We start from the raw sequence: 17,078 nt of genomic DNA on the forward strand, positions 1-17,078 counted from the left end.
TCTGTTTCGAGTTTTTAGTTGTCTACCGCTATATTGAACTTGGAAAAATCATAACTTCCTCATACGAAGTCAAATTTGGACGTTTTTTTATGTACGCTCACGGATTAATGATATCTAACATAGTAGGTAACCAAAATAGAGACTTTTTGTACATTTTATTTTCAAAGATAATTTCATTATTTTCGAAAGTGGTTACAATACTTGGTTTTTTAAGTCATTACATAGAATTGAAATATCGGGTTGTCACATGAAGGCTTAAGGCCCTTTAAATAGGACACAAACCCTGAAAATTAGGGTTTTCTCACTCAGCACCTACTCATCGAGTTGGGGTCCTCCAACTCGTCAAGTAGACTCTAAAAATCACGTGGCCAATAACTCCTCTACTTGCATAGGAAATACATTAAACAAATTGGATCAACTGACAGAATCTTCATCATCTTCTTCTTTGTTTTTCAATTGTTGATCTATACCTACATCTCATTCTCAACCCCGATCCCGGTAACAAGTATCAATGAGTGTTGGTGAACGCTTTCTGGACAAGAAGGGATATGTAGGAGGGCAAGGGGAAGGTGGGTGAAAGATGTTATGGGACAATCAAATTTTGAAGATCACAAGATAAAGGAGACAAAATCAAACAAACGTTCTCTAGTTTTCTTGTGAGGATAAAATATGAACATAGTTTTAGAGGACGGTGGTGGTGACTCTGATGAACTTTATCGTCATAAAATATGAACATAGTTTTAGAGGACGGTTGTGGTGACTCTGATGAACTTTATCGTCCCTCCAGATCCATAAATCCATAAATTGAATATGGTTCCAGAAATTGTTCATATTCTTTTACGGGCTGCAAGACAAGGATAGGTATACAGGTATGGAACAAGATTAAATCATATAAAATCCAATCTTGTTCAAAACAAATTAGCAACAAAGCATCAAAAAAATCGATGTAGTATAACCATCCATTGATTGAAACATCAGTCGATCACCCTTCAACTTCTTTCTAGTCTCATTCAGCTAAACCGAACTTCAACTTCATCGAATTGAAACAAAATCAGAATTTTTGTCATTACCACCCACTGCTAATGTCTCAGAGGTGGTGATTTTCGATTAGTGGTGGCCGGTGGCGGTAGCCACCATCTTCGTGGCTCGATTTTTTATGGTCTCTCTTTCTTCATTGGATACTGCTAGGGTTTGTAGCATCGTCTTCGACAATCCTTCTTCTCCCCGTCACTAATATAACATTGGATCCTACAACGGTCATCAACCTTTGTATACTGATATTTGGTTGAGATTTTCTTAGCAACTTTATACTTAGACACCCCTTCCTCGCATTGCAATTATTGATATATGGTTCATTAACATGGCCTAGACCACTCTAGTGTGCCAGCCTTGCCTGGTGCGCTCCCATCAGCCCTGCCTAGTGTAACATCCGGGATTTCAGGTATACTAATTATTCTTTTTATTTTGAGTTTTGTGGAATGACTCGGCGAGTTGGTGCGTAGACTCGCCGAGTTGAGACGCGATTTTTCAGTCGGATTGATGCCCGGACTCGGCGAGTCGCCTTGGTGGACTCGACGAGTCTGCGCTGTTTAATGAAACCCTAATTTCTCGGGTTTGAGGCCTATTTAAAGGGCCTTATGGGCGTCATTTGCACTCATCAGTCCCCAGAGTTAGATCCTAGAGCATTTGAGTGATTCAAGTGAGGGAAGGAGCCATTGTTGATCTTGGAGTTATTGTCTAGCAAGGGAAGAGGAGATCTAGCCAAGAGGAAGCAAGAGAGGGGTGGATTCTTGAAGAACTAAGGTCCAGGACATCACAACTGAGGTACCATTTTGAATCCTTCTTTGTTATTGTGATGTTCATATAGATTTAGGGTTTTTGAACCCATTTGTGGCTAGATCTAGTATCCACATGGTCCCTTGGTGAGTTATGGCTCTGAATCTGGGCCCATAGAGGTCCAGAGCACCTCTTTGCCCAAGCTTTATGTGCATCCATGGAGGTTTTGGGTTGGGATCAATGTATTTGAGGCTAAAACACCATTAATGAGCTATTTAATGCTTAATGAGCACCAAGACTTGGACTTTACGTGGTCAATAAGCTTAAGGGGACTGGATCTATGAGTTAGTAGAGTGGATCTGACCTCAGAAGGTCATTTGGGGTTGTGCATGGAATGCACTCGGCGAGTTGGTGCAGGTTGTTCAGTGATTACGAACCAGGGGCTGAGTAATCGAGTCGGGTGAGTAACTCTGTGAATTGGAAGAGATTCAGAGGGAATCAGGTTCCCATAGGGACTCGGCGAGTCGGGTCAATCGTTGACCGTTGACCAGAGTTGACTAGTTTGACTTTGTAGTGTTAGTCAGCCAGGGTCAAGGTGGTATTAAGTAGAGATATGCTTGTGTTGTAGGAGGACGATAGCTCGGGAGATCGAGCACTAGTAGTTACGAGATTTACGAGTTACCGAGATACACGAGGTGAGTCTTCTCACTATTCATTACCTTGAGTAGGTATTTCGAGTTGACCAGAGGGTCTCATGTGCTATGTATGAGTTTATGTGTTGTCTTAGAGATTTCATGCTATGTGTTATTTGTATGATGTATGGTTATATAGACCGGGCCGGAGGGCCCAACGATTACGACCGGGCCGAAGGGCCCAACGAGCTATGACTGGACCGGAGGGTCCGACGAGCTGCGAGACTGGAGGGTCCCGCTGAGACATCTTGACCGGAGGGTCGGGTTTAGCCTTGAGTGGCGTATTTGTGATATGTGGTATTTTGGGGAACTCACTAAGCATTTATGCTTACAGTTGTTGTGTTTGATGTCTCAGGTACCAGCGAGGACCGTGGGAAGGCGAATGCTTGACTTGTACACACCCACACCGATGGAGTTTATGTTAGAGAGATCTTGGGATTTGTTTGAAAACATTGTTGTTATGGTTTTGAGATTATGATATGATATACATTTTATGGTTTAAAAATGAAAAATTAAATTGGAAATTTTACGTTGTTACACCTAGCTCTCCCTTGCCAGCCTTGCTGGAGTTCTCTTGCTGGCCCGACCTGGCGCTCCCTGGCCTGACTCTCCCTTGCCAGCCTTGCTGGGGGACTCCCGTTGGCCCGACCTGACTCTCCCTTTCCAGCTTTGTTGGGGACTCCCTTGCCATCTTTTCCTAGTGCGTGCCCGCTAGCCTTGCTCGGCGCCTCCGGGCGGCCTCGCCCAGCTCCTTGCTAACTGGGCCTGAATTGGGCGGGCTGAAGGCCTAACTTAATGCCCATTGACCTAATTGTCCCTTATATAATGAATAGTATCTCCTCCATGGAGGGGGATCTTCCCTTTGGCTCAGCTACCACACTATACTCTGGCCGGGGTGGCTCAGCTGTCACCCGTCGCTGTCATACACCATCACCAGCACCAAGATGGTTCTCTCTAGCTAAAGAGAACCGTCTCAGATCTACTAGATGATCTAACTTGACCGTCCGAGCCCACTCCCGGGGAACACTCCCTGGGGAGGCTCTAACGCGTTTATCTGTTGTGACCTCGCAGATCTATCTTCGGTGTAGAAGCACTCCCTCAACTAAGGTGGTCGGAGTCGATGTCGCATCAACAATTAATACAAAAATCGATGCTTGGAAAATGAGGATAGTTCGATTGTGTACCGGAGGATTTCTTATTTGAACTGGATGTAGAAATCGTGAATTTCTTTTTTGTGTGCTTCCGATCATCAGATTATTTATGAAAGAAGGGGAATATTTAATTGGGTTTAAGAGAGAGAGAGAGAGATGTAAGTCTTTTATTATTTTTTTAATTGTTAAAATAAATATTAAATACAAAAATTAAAGAAAAATGAAAAATAAATATCTGAATGATATTATAGTTATTTTAATTTTTGGAAGGATTATTTTTACATACAAACTATTCCAAAATAACCACGAAACCAAAAACAATCATGAAAAAAAAAAAAAAAAAGTGTGTACCGAACATTTTTACAATTTTCTCTTTTTTATCTTTTAAGTTCTTTTCATTTAAAATTTTCTTATATAATATAATTGTAAAATAAGTATAGACTATGAGAGCGGATAGAAACAAAAGCAGACTAGGACAGGTGTAAATGTGGCCTCCTTAGCTGACAACTTAAATCGTCATCTACTTTTATTTAATTCAAAGCATTTTCCATCGTAATCTTTCTAAATATGCATTATCAGTTTGTTCTTCTTTATTAACATTATCTTAGTTAGAAGTGCTAATAATGACACTTTTAAATAGATATTTTATTATTTTGTTACATATATAATTAATGCTATGGATACATTTATTATGATTTACAAAACACATTTTAAACATGTTATGTTACATCGTTATGTCGTTATGATACTCATGCATAATGCATACATAAAATACATGTTCTGTAAATAATAAATTATATTAAATTAAAAATCTAAATTCCAAAGAAACAAATTTATTATATAATCAAATTTAAAATGAGAGAAAATTCGATAAGAAAGAAACAAAATTTACATTTACAGGTAGGGTCGGGAGAGACTGTCTGTTTTAGAGAGAGAAAATCAGAGAGAGAATGCTGCAGCACTTGTTATGGAGGTATCTGCCATGGCCTCTCTCTCTCTCTCTCTCTCTCTCTCTCTCTCTCTCTTAACTATTCTGCTCTCTACTGTCGCCTGTGACTCTAGTTTTGTTTTTACTTCATTTTCGTCTACCTACTTATGGCCATGATCTCACAACTCCAACTATTTTCTTATTCTAACTAATTGGTGGTGTGTTTCGTAATTTCGACAGTATCGGTGATTCTAGATGAACGATGGAGTGCTTTCTAAGGAGATTATCGACGGGTTAAATGCGTGATTAGACAGACTTGAGGCTCTGTTAATGTATATGAATTGCGGCTTTTACCGATCAGTTTATCGTCCAAAAGAAGTTGGTGTAGAAAGTTCATAGTGTGGATTTGAGGCTACAGAATTCAGGTTGTGGAACTGGTTTTTGGTTTCGGACTTTCATCTCTACTTAGGGTTTAATTGAGATACTAAATCCTCGAAGTTTGGGATATATTTTGTGATTTTACGACTTCCGGCGAACTTTTACATCTCTTCAGGTACCTCTCTTCCTTTCACATTCTTCCTATATGTTGTTTGCATTACAAGTACTGTGTATGTGCGTACTGTTTCAGTTGTGATAGGTAGGATGATTATTTATGTTGTAAATTTTTTGTACATCAGTCGTTATATTCGTAGAATCTATTCGAATCCACCTGAATTTTTTAACGTTAATCTCCCTACAGCATTTACAAAGATCTAGAAAACAAGTAACAAGTATGAAAGAGGTGGAGAAGAGCGTAGACTCTCAATTATGGCATGCGTGTGCTGGTGGGCTGATTCAGATGCCATTAACGAATTCGAAGGTCTATTATTTTCCACAAGGCCATGCTGAACACACACTTACAAATGTAGATTTCAGTGCGATTCCTATAGGGGTTCCACCTTTCATCCTTTGCAAGGTGATTGATGTGAAGTTCATGGCAGATTTAGAAACCGATGAAGTGTATGCGAAGATCAAGTTGAATCCACTTCAAAACAGTATTACTACTTTCGATGATGATGAAGAAAGAAATCCGGTGGAGATTCATAACCTTTCTGATCAATCCTCTGATAAAGCCTCTTCTTTTGCAAAAACCTTGACACAATCTGATGCAAACAATGGTGGAGGTTTTTCTGTCCCTAGATGCTGTGCAGAAACAATTTTCCCCCGTTTGGATTACTCATCTGATCCACCTGTTCAAACAATCATAGCTAAAGACATTCATGGTGAAATTTGGAGGTTTAGGCACATCTACAGAGGAACACCAAGGAGACATCTTTTAACCACTGGTTGGAGTACTTTTGTGAACCAAAAGAAACTAATTGCTGGTGATTCAATCGTGTTCATGAGATCACAAAACGGGGATCTTTGTGTTGGAATTAGACGCGCTAAAAGAGGGTCTCCAGAATGCTGCTGGAGTTCTTCATCTGGGAACAACAAGCTCATGATGATAAACAATGGAAGAAAAATGAATTATGATATTGGTGTAAGGGGAAAGATGAGACCTGAAGATGTTATTGAAGCTACATCATTTGCAGTGAATGGGGAACCATTTGAGGTTACTTATTACCCACGTGCAAATACACCTGAGTTTTGTGTGAAGGCTTCTTCTTTGATTGCTTCATTGCAAATTCAATGGTGTCATGGAATGAGATTCAAAATGGCTTTTGAAACAGAGGATTCTTCGCGTATAAGCTGCTTCATGGGAACTGTTTCTTCTGTTCATGTTGTTGACCCTTTTCAATGGCCTAATTCTCCTTGGCGTCTACTTCAGGTAACTTAATACCCTTAATGTATTATCACATTAACCCTTTTTTACCTATTTTGTCTTCCATTTTTTCCTCTCACATTAATGAATAATGTAAGGGCAAAATGGTCATTTTGTCTCATTCAAAAAATGAAACTTCCCTTTTGTCTCTCCCATTTTTCATTAACCCTTCACCTATTTGTCCTTCCTTTTTTTTCCTCTCATCATTGAAATTGATTGATGAATAATGTAAGGGCAAAATGGTCATTTTGTCTCGTTTAAATCACCAATAAAGAGGCTCTCCAATCTTTTCTTTAACCCTTTACCTGTTTGTCCTTCCTTTTTTTTTTTCCTATCATCATTGAAATCGATTGATGAATAATGTAAGGGCAAAATGGTCATTGTGTCTTGTTCAAATACCAAAAAAGAAACTTTCCTTTTGTCTCTCCCATCTTTTCATTAACCCTTTACGTATTTGTCCTTCCTTTCTTTCCTCTCACGATTGAAATTGATTGATGAATAATGTAAGGGCAAAATGGTCATTTTGTCTCATTCAAATAACCAAAAAAGAAACTTCCCTTTTGCCTCTCCCATCTTTTCATTAACCCTTTACCTCTCTGTCCTTCATTTTCTCCAATCACCTAAAAATTAATGAATAATGTAAGGGTAAAATGGTCATATTTTGTGTCATTCATGAATCATGATGCAGGTTAATTGGGATGAACCAGATTTATTACAAAACGTGAAGAATGTAAGCCCATGGGTGGTTGAATTATTACCAAACATGCCACTCATTCATCTGACACCATTTTCACCACACAGAAAGAAGCTAAGATTACCTCAACCACCAGATTTACACTCTGACAATCTTCCTACAAGCATACAGGGAGCCAGGCATGGTGGATTTGAGATCCCATTATCGGATCTGAATCTTACCCATAAACTACAATCGGGTCTTTTTCCTTCTTCTGATTCACATCATGATGTGAATGGAAATCATGATGACATATCATGTCTGTTGACCATTGGAACTTCCTCTACTCCTTTGTTGGACAAAACTGATAATCAGAAACAAGTCAAGACTCCTTTGTTTCTTCTCTTTGGTCAACCCATTCACATTGACTGATTTTATCTTTTCTGTAGTTGACTTTCGAGACTTGAAAGTTGAAGTTCTTGTGTTTGCTTTTATATGTCTGGATATTATATGCATGCTCTTAAGAATCAATCTGAATCATATCTAATCATAGTAGCATTGTTATTCTATTCCTCATCATAATCAGATTAAATAATGGATAAAAGAGAGAAAATGAATAGTTTTGTCGTTATGTTTCTAGTTTATAAATCAGAATAAGAAACTTGGCTTCTTAACAAAATGGAAGTATGTTTATGATGCTACATACGAGTTTTGTGGACAAACACGTGTGTTCAAGAAAATCTATATGCATTTAGATGCCATCAAGCTAACAACAAGGTCTTGGGTCGTTTATTGAATGGTGTAAAATAATAGGAATATGAGAATAAGAGAAAGGAAATAGTTTCAGATTTCAATTCTCAATTTAAAGTTGATATTTCTTACTTTCAAGCTTGTTTGATGCAGAAGACAAACACAAACACAATAGGATCGCTAGAAGGAGGGCTTGAACCTCCGACCTTGTGGTTAACAGCCACACGCTCTAACCAACTGAGCTATTCCAGCCGATTTGGTTAGAAAACATGTACATAAATCCATAAAATCGTTAAAAGTTATATTTCAGAAAGTTCGTATGTGATCCGTTACTACTATTAATAGAGACAAATTAAAAATCCCTTTTATTTTATGTAAGGAACAGTTTTATTAAAACCTACACCTCTTTATTTAACAAGGAAATGCTCAAATCCATTTTGATTTTCCCAGTTGCTCTTCCTGTCTTCCATATTGTTCATGCCTCCATATGGTACCTTTTGACACATTATTATGAGTATTATCAAAGAAAATGGTAAACCCATGAATAAAAAGTTTAAGAAAGGAAGTGTTTTATATATATAAAAAAAATAACATGTGAGTAATATAATGGATGAGGATATCAATATGATAAATGACGTGTTATGTGCTAAAACTATTGAAGAGGACCATAGAAAAACCATTTTACAATTTTTTGTTGTATTGGCCGCAATCTTAGAAAGGTGAATCACGACAAGGAGATGCACATTCTGACAGTTGGTTTGAGTACTTCTTTGTAACCATTGCTTGCACAATAAGTGTTTTCATTACGACTACCACATGCAAGCCCGGCCCAACTACATTGACAATTTGGGCTTAAACATAGGGCATCAAAAAAAAAAATAAGGGCATATTTTTTATCCAACAAGTAATAATATATATATATATATATATATATATATATATATATATATATATTATATATATATATATAGAGAGAGAGAGAGAGAGAGAGAGCAATGATCATTTGAGAATTTATATTTTTTCGAGAACCTAAAAACTAAAGTGGACCGTTAGATTAAAAAAGGTAAGGGTCAAGATCTTTGATGGCAATTTTGTAAATAAATAGAAAAAAATCAAGGAAGGATATCTTAATAAAATAAGATAAGGGCATTTAAGGGAACAATTAATTAGCTCTCCAAATAAATCATGATTAGTCTTTCTATCGCTCGTTCCCTTCTCCGATGACCCGACCTCCTCCCTCTTCGTTGACCCCTCCTTCCTCTAAAGACCACCCTACCTCTGTCAACAACCACCGCCTTCATTGAAGATTCTCCGATGATTGATTGATTTAACATCGCGACGGTTGCATCATTCTTCACTCTCGAAGTTTCGTGCCGTAATTCGTACGACTTTCATCAATGCCACATTCTCACTCGTCTTCAATCGTCGGAGAGTACCGCCTCCGTCTCTACTCCTCCACACTGACACCGTTATTTTGTTGATTTTGATTTGCCTTAAAGCGCCGGATCTTAGCCACCGTCATAGATCATGTAGAAGTGGCTATCTACAATCGCCTCCGCATTCGCACTGTTGTCTCGAGTCAACCACCATTATTTTTTGATTTTCCGATCAGACATGTAACAGGAGATGAAGAAAAAGAAACTCCAATGGCTGTGATGGTGGAGTTTGTTCGAGAGTACCAAGATTTTTACAAGTTCTAATTTACACTAACTTACAATCCACAATGCCTAATTTCTAAATCATTGGAAGATAATCGATGAATCAACAAATTGATGTCGTTCCATGGATTAACATATCTAATTTATGCTCGAAAATCCGTCATTACCTTCAACAGAAACAATAATTGTCGACTATGAAGTTATTCTTCCTGTTTCCGGACGATTTTCCGATCAAACAATCAACGACTACTTCCATGTCCATCGCGAATCAGGTATAGTGATCTAAATCCTTAGGAGGTATCCTATTATGTTATTCTTTATTGATGGTGTTCATAAGCCCTACAACGGTGCGAGGAACAAGTTAGTCTCTCTCTCTCTCTCTCGTACTGAATTGATTTTATCTTCTTGAAAATTTATAGTCTCGTAGTGAATTAGACCTTACAATGCCGACAGAGGCGGGTTAGTTTCCCCTGTTCGACTGCACTATACAATTAACACGTATAAAATCTATTTTTCTGTGGAAGTAACCATCCATGGTGTTCACTTAATGAAAATTTTCATCATTGATTGTGCTAAGTAATATAAGAAATTTGGTGATGTTAATACGTTAATTATTACTCCATGATTTGGTGATGATTTAGTTCGTTTAGTAGTTCAGTTAAAGATCCTATAGTATCATTCACAATGTCATCTTTGCATCTGCATACTAGCAACTGTTCTTGAAGAGATTGTACCAGTGCTTTAAGCTTTTGAATTTGTTTTTCTTGAGATAGGATTATCTGAAATACGGAGATAAAACAATAAAATAAATAAATAAGCAGTTGAGAGCTTGAGATGTATAAAATGTAGTTACATACATGTAACTGAATCTGATAAGTATATTAACATCACCAAATGATGGAGTTAATACTTATATGATTGGGAACTGAAAGCTTGAATTGCTTCAGCTTTTTATGATAACCTCCACATAGAGGAAGAGTGTCTGTGGGGCTAAATCCGACATTTCTATTCTTCAGGTTTCTGCTTGGTTTCAGTATTTTCTATTTTTTTTTTTTAAATATTTTGTTCTTTTCATCTTTACTAGTTCATTACTAGAAAAGATAATATCATTATTTACAGATACTTTACTTTCATTTTCATGGCATGTCTTATTTTGGTCAAATATGACAATGACATTTCAAGATCCATCATACCTGGTAACCAATCTATTCATTTATAGATACCTTTAATGTTGCAATTGCAAAAATCCTAAAACTTGTAATTACGTTTTTTTATAAACCTAGAACAAATTCCATGGGGTTTTCTTTATTTTACTTGTTTATCGTTCATCGTTGAATTCTTGTGATTCACATATGAATTACATGTGATTCACACGTAAATCATATATGAATTACATGTGATTCACATGTAAATGACATATGAATCACATGTGGTACACATGTAAATATCATGTAATTCACATATAAATTACATCTGATTTACATGTAAATCACAAGTTATTCACATATAAATCACATGTAATTCATATATGAATTACATGTGATTCGCGTGTAATTCACATATGAATTACATGTAATTCACATGTTATTCACATATGAATTTCATATGATTCACATGTAAATCAAAATTTATTCACATGTTATTCACATATGAATTACATGTGATTCACATGTAATTCACATATGAGTTACATGTGATTCACATGTAAATCACATATGTATTTTTGTAAGTGTTTTTGCATCAATCAGATTCTTTTTAATTTTCTTGTAGATTTATAAGAATTTGTGATGAATATTGAAGAGGTAGAAAATGAAAAATTGAAGAAAATATGAAAATATTAACACGAAGATATGAAAATACTTTGAAATTTTGTAGCATATTTGTGTTTTTTATATTTTACATTGTATCAAATAAAATACTTATTGTATTGTGAGAGATTAGTAAATAAAATGAGTTTCTTATATTTTCTTACAAATATTATAGTATAGGAAATATGCATATATGCAGTTGTAAAAATATGCATAAATGTACCAAAAATGTTGATTTTTTTTTTTGTTAAAAAATATAGTATTTTTTAAATATTCCACTTTTTTATTGATATTTAAATGTTTTTAAAAAAAATGGAGTTTTATATATATATATATATATATATATATATATATATATATATATATATATATATATATTCAATTTTTTTTTCCAAAAATTCATGTTTTCTATAAAAAAAAAACTAAAAAATCTGCTCTTTAAAAAAATTAAAAAAAAAATTAAAAAAAAAAAATTTTAAAAAAAAAACTGAAAAATACTATTTTTTTTATATATGCAAAAAACAGAATTTTATTTTTTTTAAAATTCATGTTTTCTTTAAAAAAATCCAAAATTTTGATTTATTATATAATTTTTTAGACATTTCTATTCATATGTAGAATAACACAAAAAATTAAACATTTAAATGAAATTGATAAGATTACGATCATGCCCTTAATTAATTACTTTTGATCTAACGCTCCACTTTTAGTTCTCGGGTTCTCTGGAAACTATGAGTTGTTAACCGATCTCAAACATATATATATATATATATATATATATATATATATATATATATATATATATATATATATATATATATATACCGAGAAGTTCAATACAGAACTATAATTATTGGTTCTCCAAAGAATTAAATTTTTTTTTCAAGTTCTAGAACTTATTCTTTATAAAAAAAAAAAAAAAGTAAAAATATCTAAATTAATAACTTAACATTGTGAACGTTAAATATATTTTTCGGATTCACCGTGTGAATTTAGATTCAGATGAATTTTCAAAGATGCACATTGTGAATGTGACGAAAGAAAAATTATTGAATTTGATATCATTGGAAAAATGATAAAAAGTTATGAATTTTTGTATTTTTAGTTTTTTTTATAAAAAATAAATTCTAAAAATTGAAAAAAAAATTGGCTCATTGGTTCATTGGTTAATTATGGTTTTCTGTTATATATATATATATATATATATATATATATATATATATATATATATATATATATATATATATATATATATATATATATATATATATATATATATGTATATATAATTTTGGCCCAAAAATTAAACTCATTTACTTCAATCCAAGAATAACATGAACATCGATCGGCATTGGGAAATCACCGAATTCTTGAGCGCCAAGTTGAGATCGCAATCGTCAAATGGAAAAGCTAAAATTTTTGAAAATTAGACAGTGGGGACATCGAGGAGTCGACGGAACGTTCAAATTGAATGAACTATTTGTTGTGTGGTTTGATTTGCCGATTCTCATTCATTCCACTCAATTTCTTATTCTATCTTCTCTAAAACTGATGCATTCAAGCGATCTTTTCAACATCTCATTCTCTGACTTTTTTTATTTCTAAATACTTAGTTCGAAGACCAAGATCGATTTCCTTTTCAACGACAACAACCGAAGGGACCCAAGAAATCAAACACAACCCGGAGACTGGAGACAACCTGATAGCTGATTGCCGATTTCTATTCTTCATTCTCATCCACTCGATTTTTGGGTGAGTTTTCTTCAATTGATTGTGATTTTGCTAAACTAGTAAACTTGTTGCCATCATACATCGTTTCTTTGTTCTTAATATGATTAATTGATTATTGTGAATTGTTGTACGAGTTGCAAACTCTGGCCCGACCCAATTACATTGGCAAGTTGGGCATAAGCCCAGGGCATCAAAACAATAGGGGCATATTTTTTTATCCAACAAGTAATAATATATATATATATATATATATATATATATATATATATATATATATATATATATATATATATATATATATATATATATATATTGCCCAAAAATTAAACCCAATGACTTCAATCCAAGAATATCAGGAACAAGGATCAGCCTTTGGGCATCACCGAATTCTCCGCCAAGTTGAGAACACAATCGACAATCGTCAAATGGAAAAGCTAAAAATTTTGAAAATCGGACAGTGGGGAGATCGAGTAGTCGACAGAAAGTTCAAATTGAAAGAACTATTTGTCGTGTGGTTCAATTTGTCGATTCTTATTCCTTCCTCTCATTCTTTGATTTTTTATTTCTATATACTGAGTTCGAAAACCAAGATCGATTTCCTTTTTAACGACAACAAACGAAGGGAACCAATAAATCAAACACAACCCGAACACCGGAGACACAACCTAATTAATGATTGCCAATTTCTATTCTTCATTCTCATCCACTCCATTTTTGGTTGTGTTTTCTTCAATTGATTGTGATTTTTCTAAACTAGTAAACTTGTTGCCATCAATCATGGTTTCTCTGTTTTTAATATGATTAATTAATTATTGTGATTTATTGTAGGAGTTGCAGACTCAGGCCCGGCCCAAATACATGGGCAAGTTGGGCTTAAGCCAAGGTATCAAAAAAATTGGGGCATTATTTTATCCAACAAGTAATATATATATATATATATATATATATATATATATATATATATATATATATATATATATATATATATATATATATAATTTTAGGCCAAAAATTAAACTCAATTACTTCAATCCAAGAATAACAGGAACAGTGATCGGCATTGGGGCATCACCGAATTTTTGAGCACCAAGTTGAAAACGCAATCATCAAATAGAAACGCTAAAAAAAATTAAAATTGGACAATGGGGAGATTGAGGAGTCGACGAAACGTTCAAATCGACTAAACTATTTGTTGTGTGGTTTGATTTGCCGATTCTCATTAATTCCTTTCAATTTCTTATTCTATCTTCTCTAAAACTGATACATTCAATCGATTTTTTCAAAATCTCATTCTCTGATTTTTGATTTCTAAATACTGAGTTCGAAGGCCAAGATCGATTTCCTTTTCAACGAGAACAAACGAAGGGACCCATGAAATCAAACACAACCCGGTGACTGGAGAAACAACCTGATTGTTGATTCCCGATTTCTATTCTTCATTCTTATCCACTCGGATTTTGGGTGAGTTTTCTTCAATTGATTGTGATTTTGCTAAACTAGTAAACTTGTTGCCATCATACGTCGCTCATTGTTACTAATGTATTTTATCATGGTGTAGTCGAGATCAAAAGTAACAAAACAGGAAAAGTGTTCAATGTTAATGGTCATAGGTTAAAGGTCTTTTATAAAGTTGATAAATCGTTAAAGGATTTGAACTCTTAGGTTTATCCTTACCTTATTCAAAACCTATATCATTCATATCCATGGACAATCAAAAACGTCCCATGCAGCTCTCTAGGATTTTTGTAATATTCCAATTAACCATTAGAATTTAATTGTTATTCAAGCTTTTAATTGATTAAAACTATTTAATTAATTCCAAAATAATTTCTAATTAGTTTATTAATTTGCTCAATAAATTAAAATTATATTTTCTCCATTTTCTTATAATTAGTTGTGTTATGAGACCAACTCAAAAAGATATTGCTATTATTAGAAATATTATCAAAATAGTTAATGACTCTAAACATTATTTCTAGCATTTCTGATATTGATTATTTAAGGATTAATTACGGTATACATAGCGTAATATCCTCATTACAATTATTTTCCTAGTGTCAGCATAGTTTAGGATAATGCTCAGCAAAAGTGTGATGTTGCATTGGAGGCTGTGGCAAATCTATATAGGTGTTCGGAATAGCCTGTGGTACGCCTAAAATTTCCTGGCATACTTGAAATTTTTTGAGAATTTTTGTGTAGTTCACCTTTTTCGGTGTACTACCCCGAAAATTTACGTGTCTTGCCCGTGATGTTTTGTTCTAACTCCGTTATTGATTGAAGAGAGGTGTGCATTCATGTTTAGTGCAATATTATTATTCATGACCAGGATATACTATTTTATTCCCATATATACTTATGATAGAGATATGTGGTCGTTGTTGTGTGGTTTCTTGATTCCTTTACGTAGTTATTATCATATATGTTCGTTATTGTTTTGATATATTATTGTAAATAATATTTTTTAGTCATACATAATAATTTACATTTTAAATTATTGTACTGTACAACTATATAAAACATATTTGTTGTGTTAGGATCATCGTTGGGTAGTCATTATTACTAGGATTTTAACTTAACATGTTATTATGGCAATTTCTATATGTATCCCTTCAATGTTATATACCCCTTCTATATATGAGTGTAATAATATTTATGCACCCGTGATGTGCCAGTGTATATGAGTAAAGACATGTACTTATAACACAACCCATTATTATTTGATGTGTATACTCATGGCTTAGTCATTATTGTAAGATATTTATGTTGAAAGAAGCTTATGTAGAGAGGCGGTTTTTGTAGTTTTGATATTTATTGTTGTTGGCCTTTTGACTATAGCTGATTTATGTTTATTTGTTGAGTTTTGATATTTATCGTCGACTATAGTTTATTTATGTTTATTTGTTGAGTTTTGATATTTATTGTCGTTGGCCTTTGACTATAGCTTATTTATGTTTATTTATTGTTTTGATGTTCTATTGGACACGTAGCAGTTATTGAGCACCGACCTTGTTAATTTTTTCTAACATGTATTAATTTTTATATGATTTTCCATTGTGATATCAAAACCATAATGGTATTTTCAAATCGGGCCTAAATAAAACATGTCACAGTTGTTCTATTTTAAATGTTCCTTTGAAAAAATATTTTAAATCTCTAGCTTGTTTTAAGTTTGTTGGAAATAATTATTTGCACCGCTTCTAGAGTGCTTATAAAATGATTCAAAACACAAAAAAACAAGGTCGAAACATGAAGGTAGAAATCTAGAAAATAAAATTCGAGGTGGTTGAGGTTGTGTTTGACACAATTTCCTTGCAATAAATTTGACTTTCCATATGTTTCTTAAGATAAATTAGATAGATCACTTTGTATTGTTGGATTTGATTCAAGCTTGTCTAAATATTTTATCGGAATAAGAATGTAATCTCAGAAGAAACATGATGTTTGTTGTTTTCAACCTAAAACTATTAATATGAATTTTCAAAATATGTCATCATTAACTCAAATGAAAACATACCAATACTCCTAATGCTCTCTTTCTTACGTAAGCATACACACGCCACTCGTCAAATTTCGCAACTTGCGACCACAACCATGTACATGTGTGGTACCCAACTTAGAATATGAATATTCAACTACATAGTAAAGTATCATTTGCTTTTTAAATCCAATAAATGTTATCATTCCCTACGTATAATGTAGAACAAGTTATTTTCCTACTTTCAAATTTAATCTTTTTATGTAATCACCTCATTTTAAAAGTCAATATCTCATTCGCATTAACAAAAATTTGAATGTGTAATATATCATTACGAAGCTCTCTTTAAAGAAACGACGATCCCATTAAATATTATTCAAACGGATCACAAAATACATAATTCGTACAAAGAAAAAATTAAAAAGATATTTTAATTTTCTTTTTCTTGTGTGTGTGGGGTCTATTCGAGGATGACACTCCATAAAAAAAAACCCAAATTGATGGATTAAAGCACTGCAACAACCCATCATTACAAGTATAGAAAAGTGATCTTTTTGGGCACTAACCTGATTGAATTATAAAGAAAGTGATGACAGCAACAATAGTCAATAAAGAAGATAAAAGCAAAGCAT

General features: G+C 33.8%; 1 protein-coding gene and 1 non-coding gene across 3 annotated transcripts; one reads left to right on the forward strand and one right to left on the reverse strand.

The window, feature by feature from the left end:
• The first annotated feature begins 4,493 nt into the window (after positions 1–4,493).
• LOC145001470 (auxin response factor 18-like) lies at positions 4,494–7,576 on the forward strand. 2 transcript variants are annotated; one of them, XM_078960840.1, is made up of 4 exons: positions 4,494–4,592; positions 4,788–5,100; positions 5,287–6,357; positions 7,040–7,576. In XM_078960840.1, exons 3-4 carry the CDS (start codon positions 5,320–5,322, stop codon positions 7,454–7,456), a joined length of 1,455 nt encoding a protein of 484 aa, XP_078816966.1. In that variant the 5' UTR covers positions 4,494–4,592; positions 4,788–5,100; positions 5,287–5,319; the 3' UTR covers positions 7,457–7,576. The 2 variants fall into 2 exon arrangements, with proteins under 2 accessions (XP_078816966.1, XP_078816965.1); XM_078960839.1 differs by lacking the exon at positions 4,494–4,592 and having other exon boundaries at positions 4,610–5,100.
• A 376-nt stretch (positions 7,577–7,952) lies between these two features.
• TRNAN-GUU (transfer RNA asparagine (anticodon GUU)) lies at positions 7,953–8,026 on the reverse strand. The gene has a single exon. It is a non-coding gene; the product is annotated as a tRNA-Asn (tRNA).
• Positions 8,027–17,078: the final 9,052 nt, after the last annotated feature.

The sequence above is a fragment of the Lactuca saligna genome, chromosome 6 (assembly GCF_052625555.1).
Source record: "Lactuca saligna cultivar CGN05327 chromosome 6, ASM5262555v1, whole genome shotgun sequence".
In the NCBI taxonomy this organism is placed as follows: domain Eukaryota; kingdom Viridiplantae; phylum Streptophyta; class Magnoliopsida; order Asterales; family Asteraceae; genus Lactuca; species Lactuca saligna.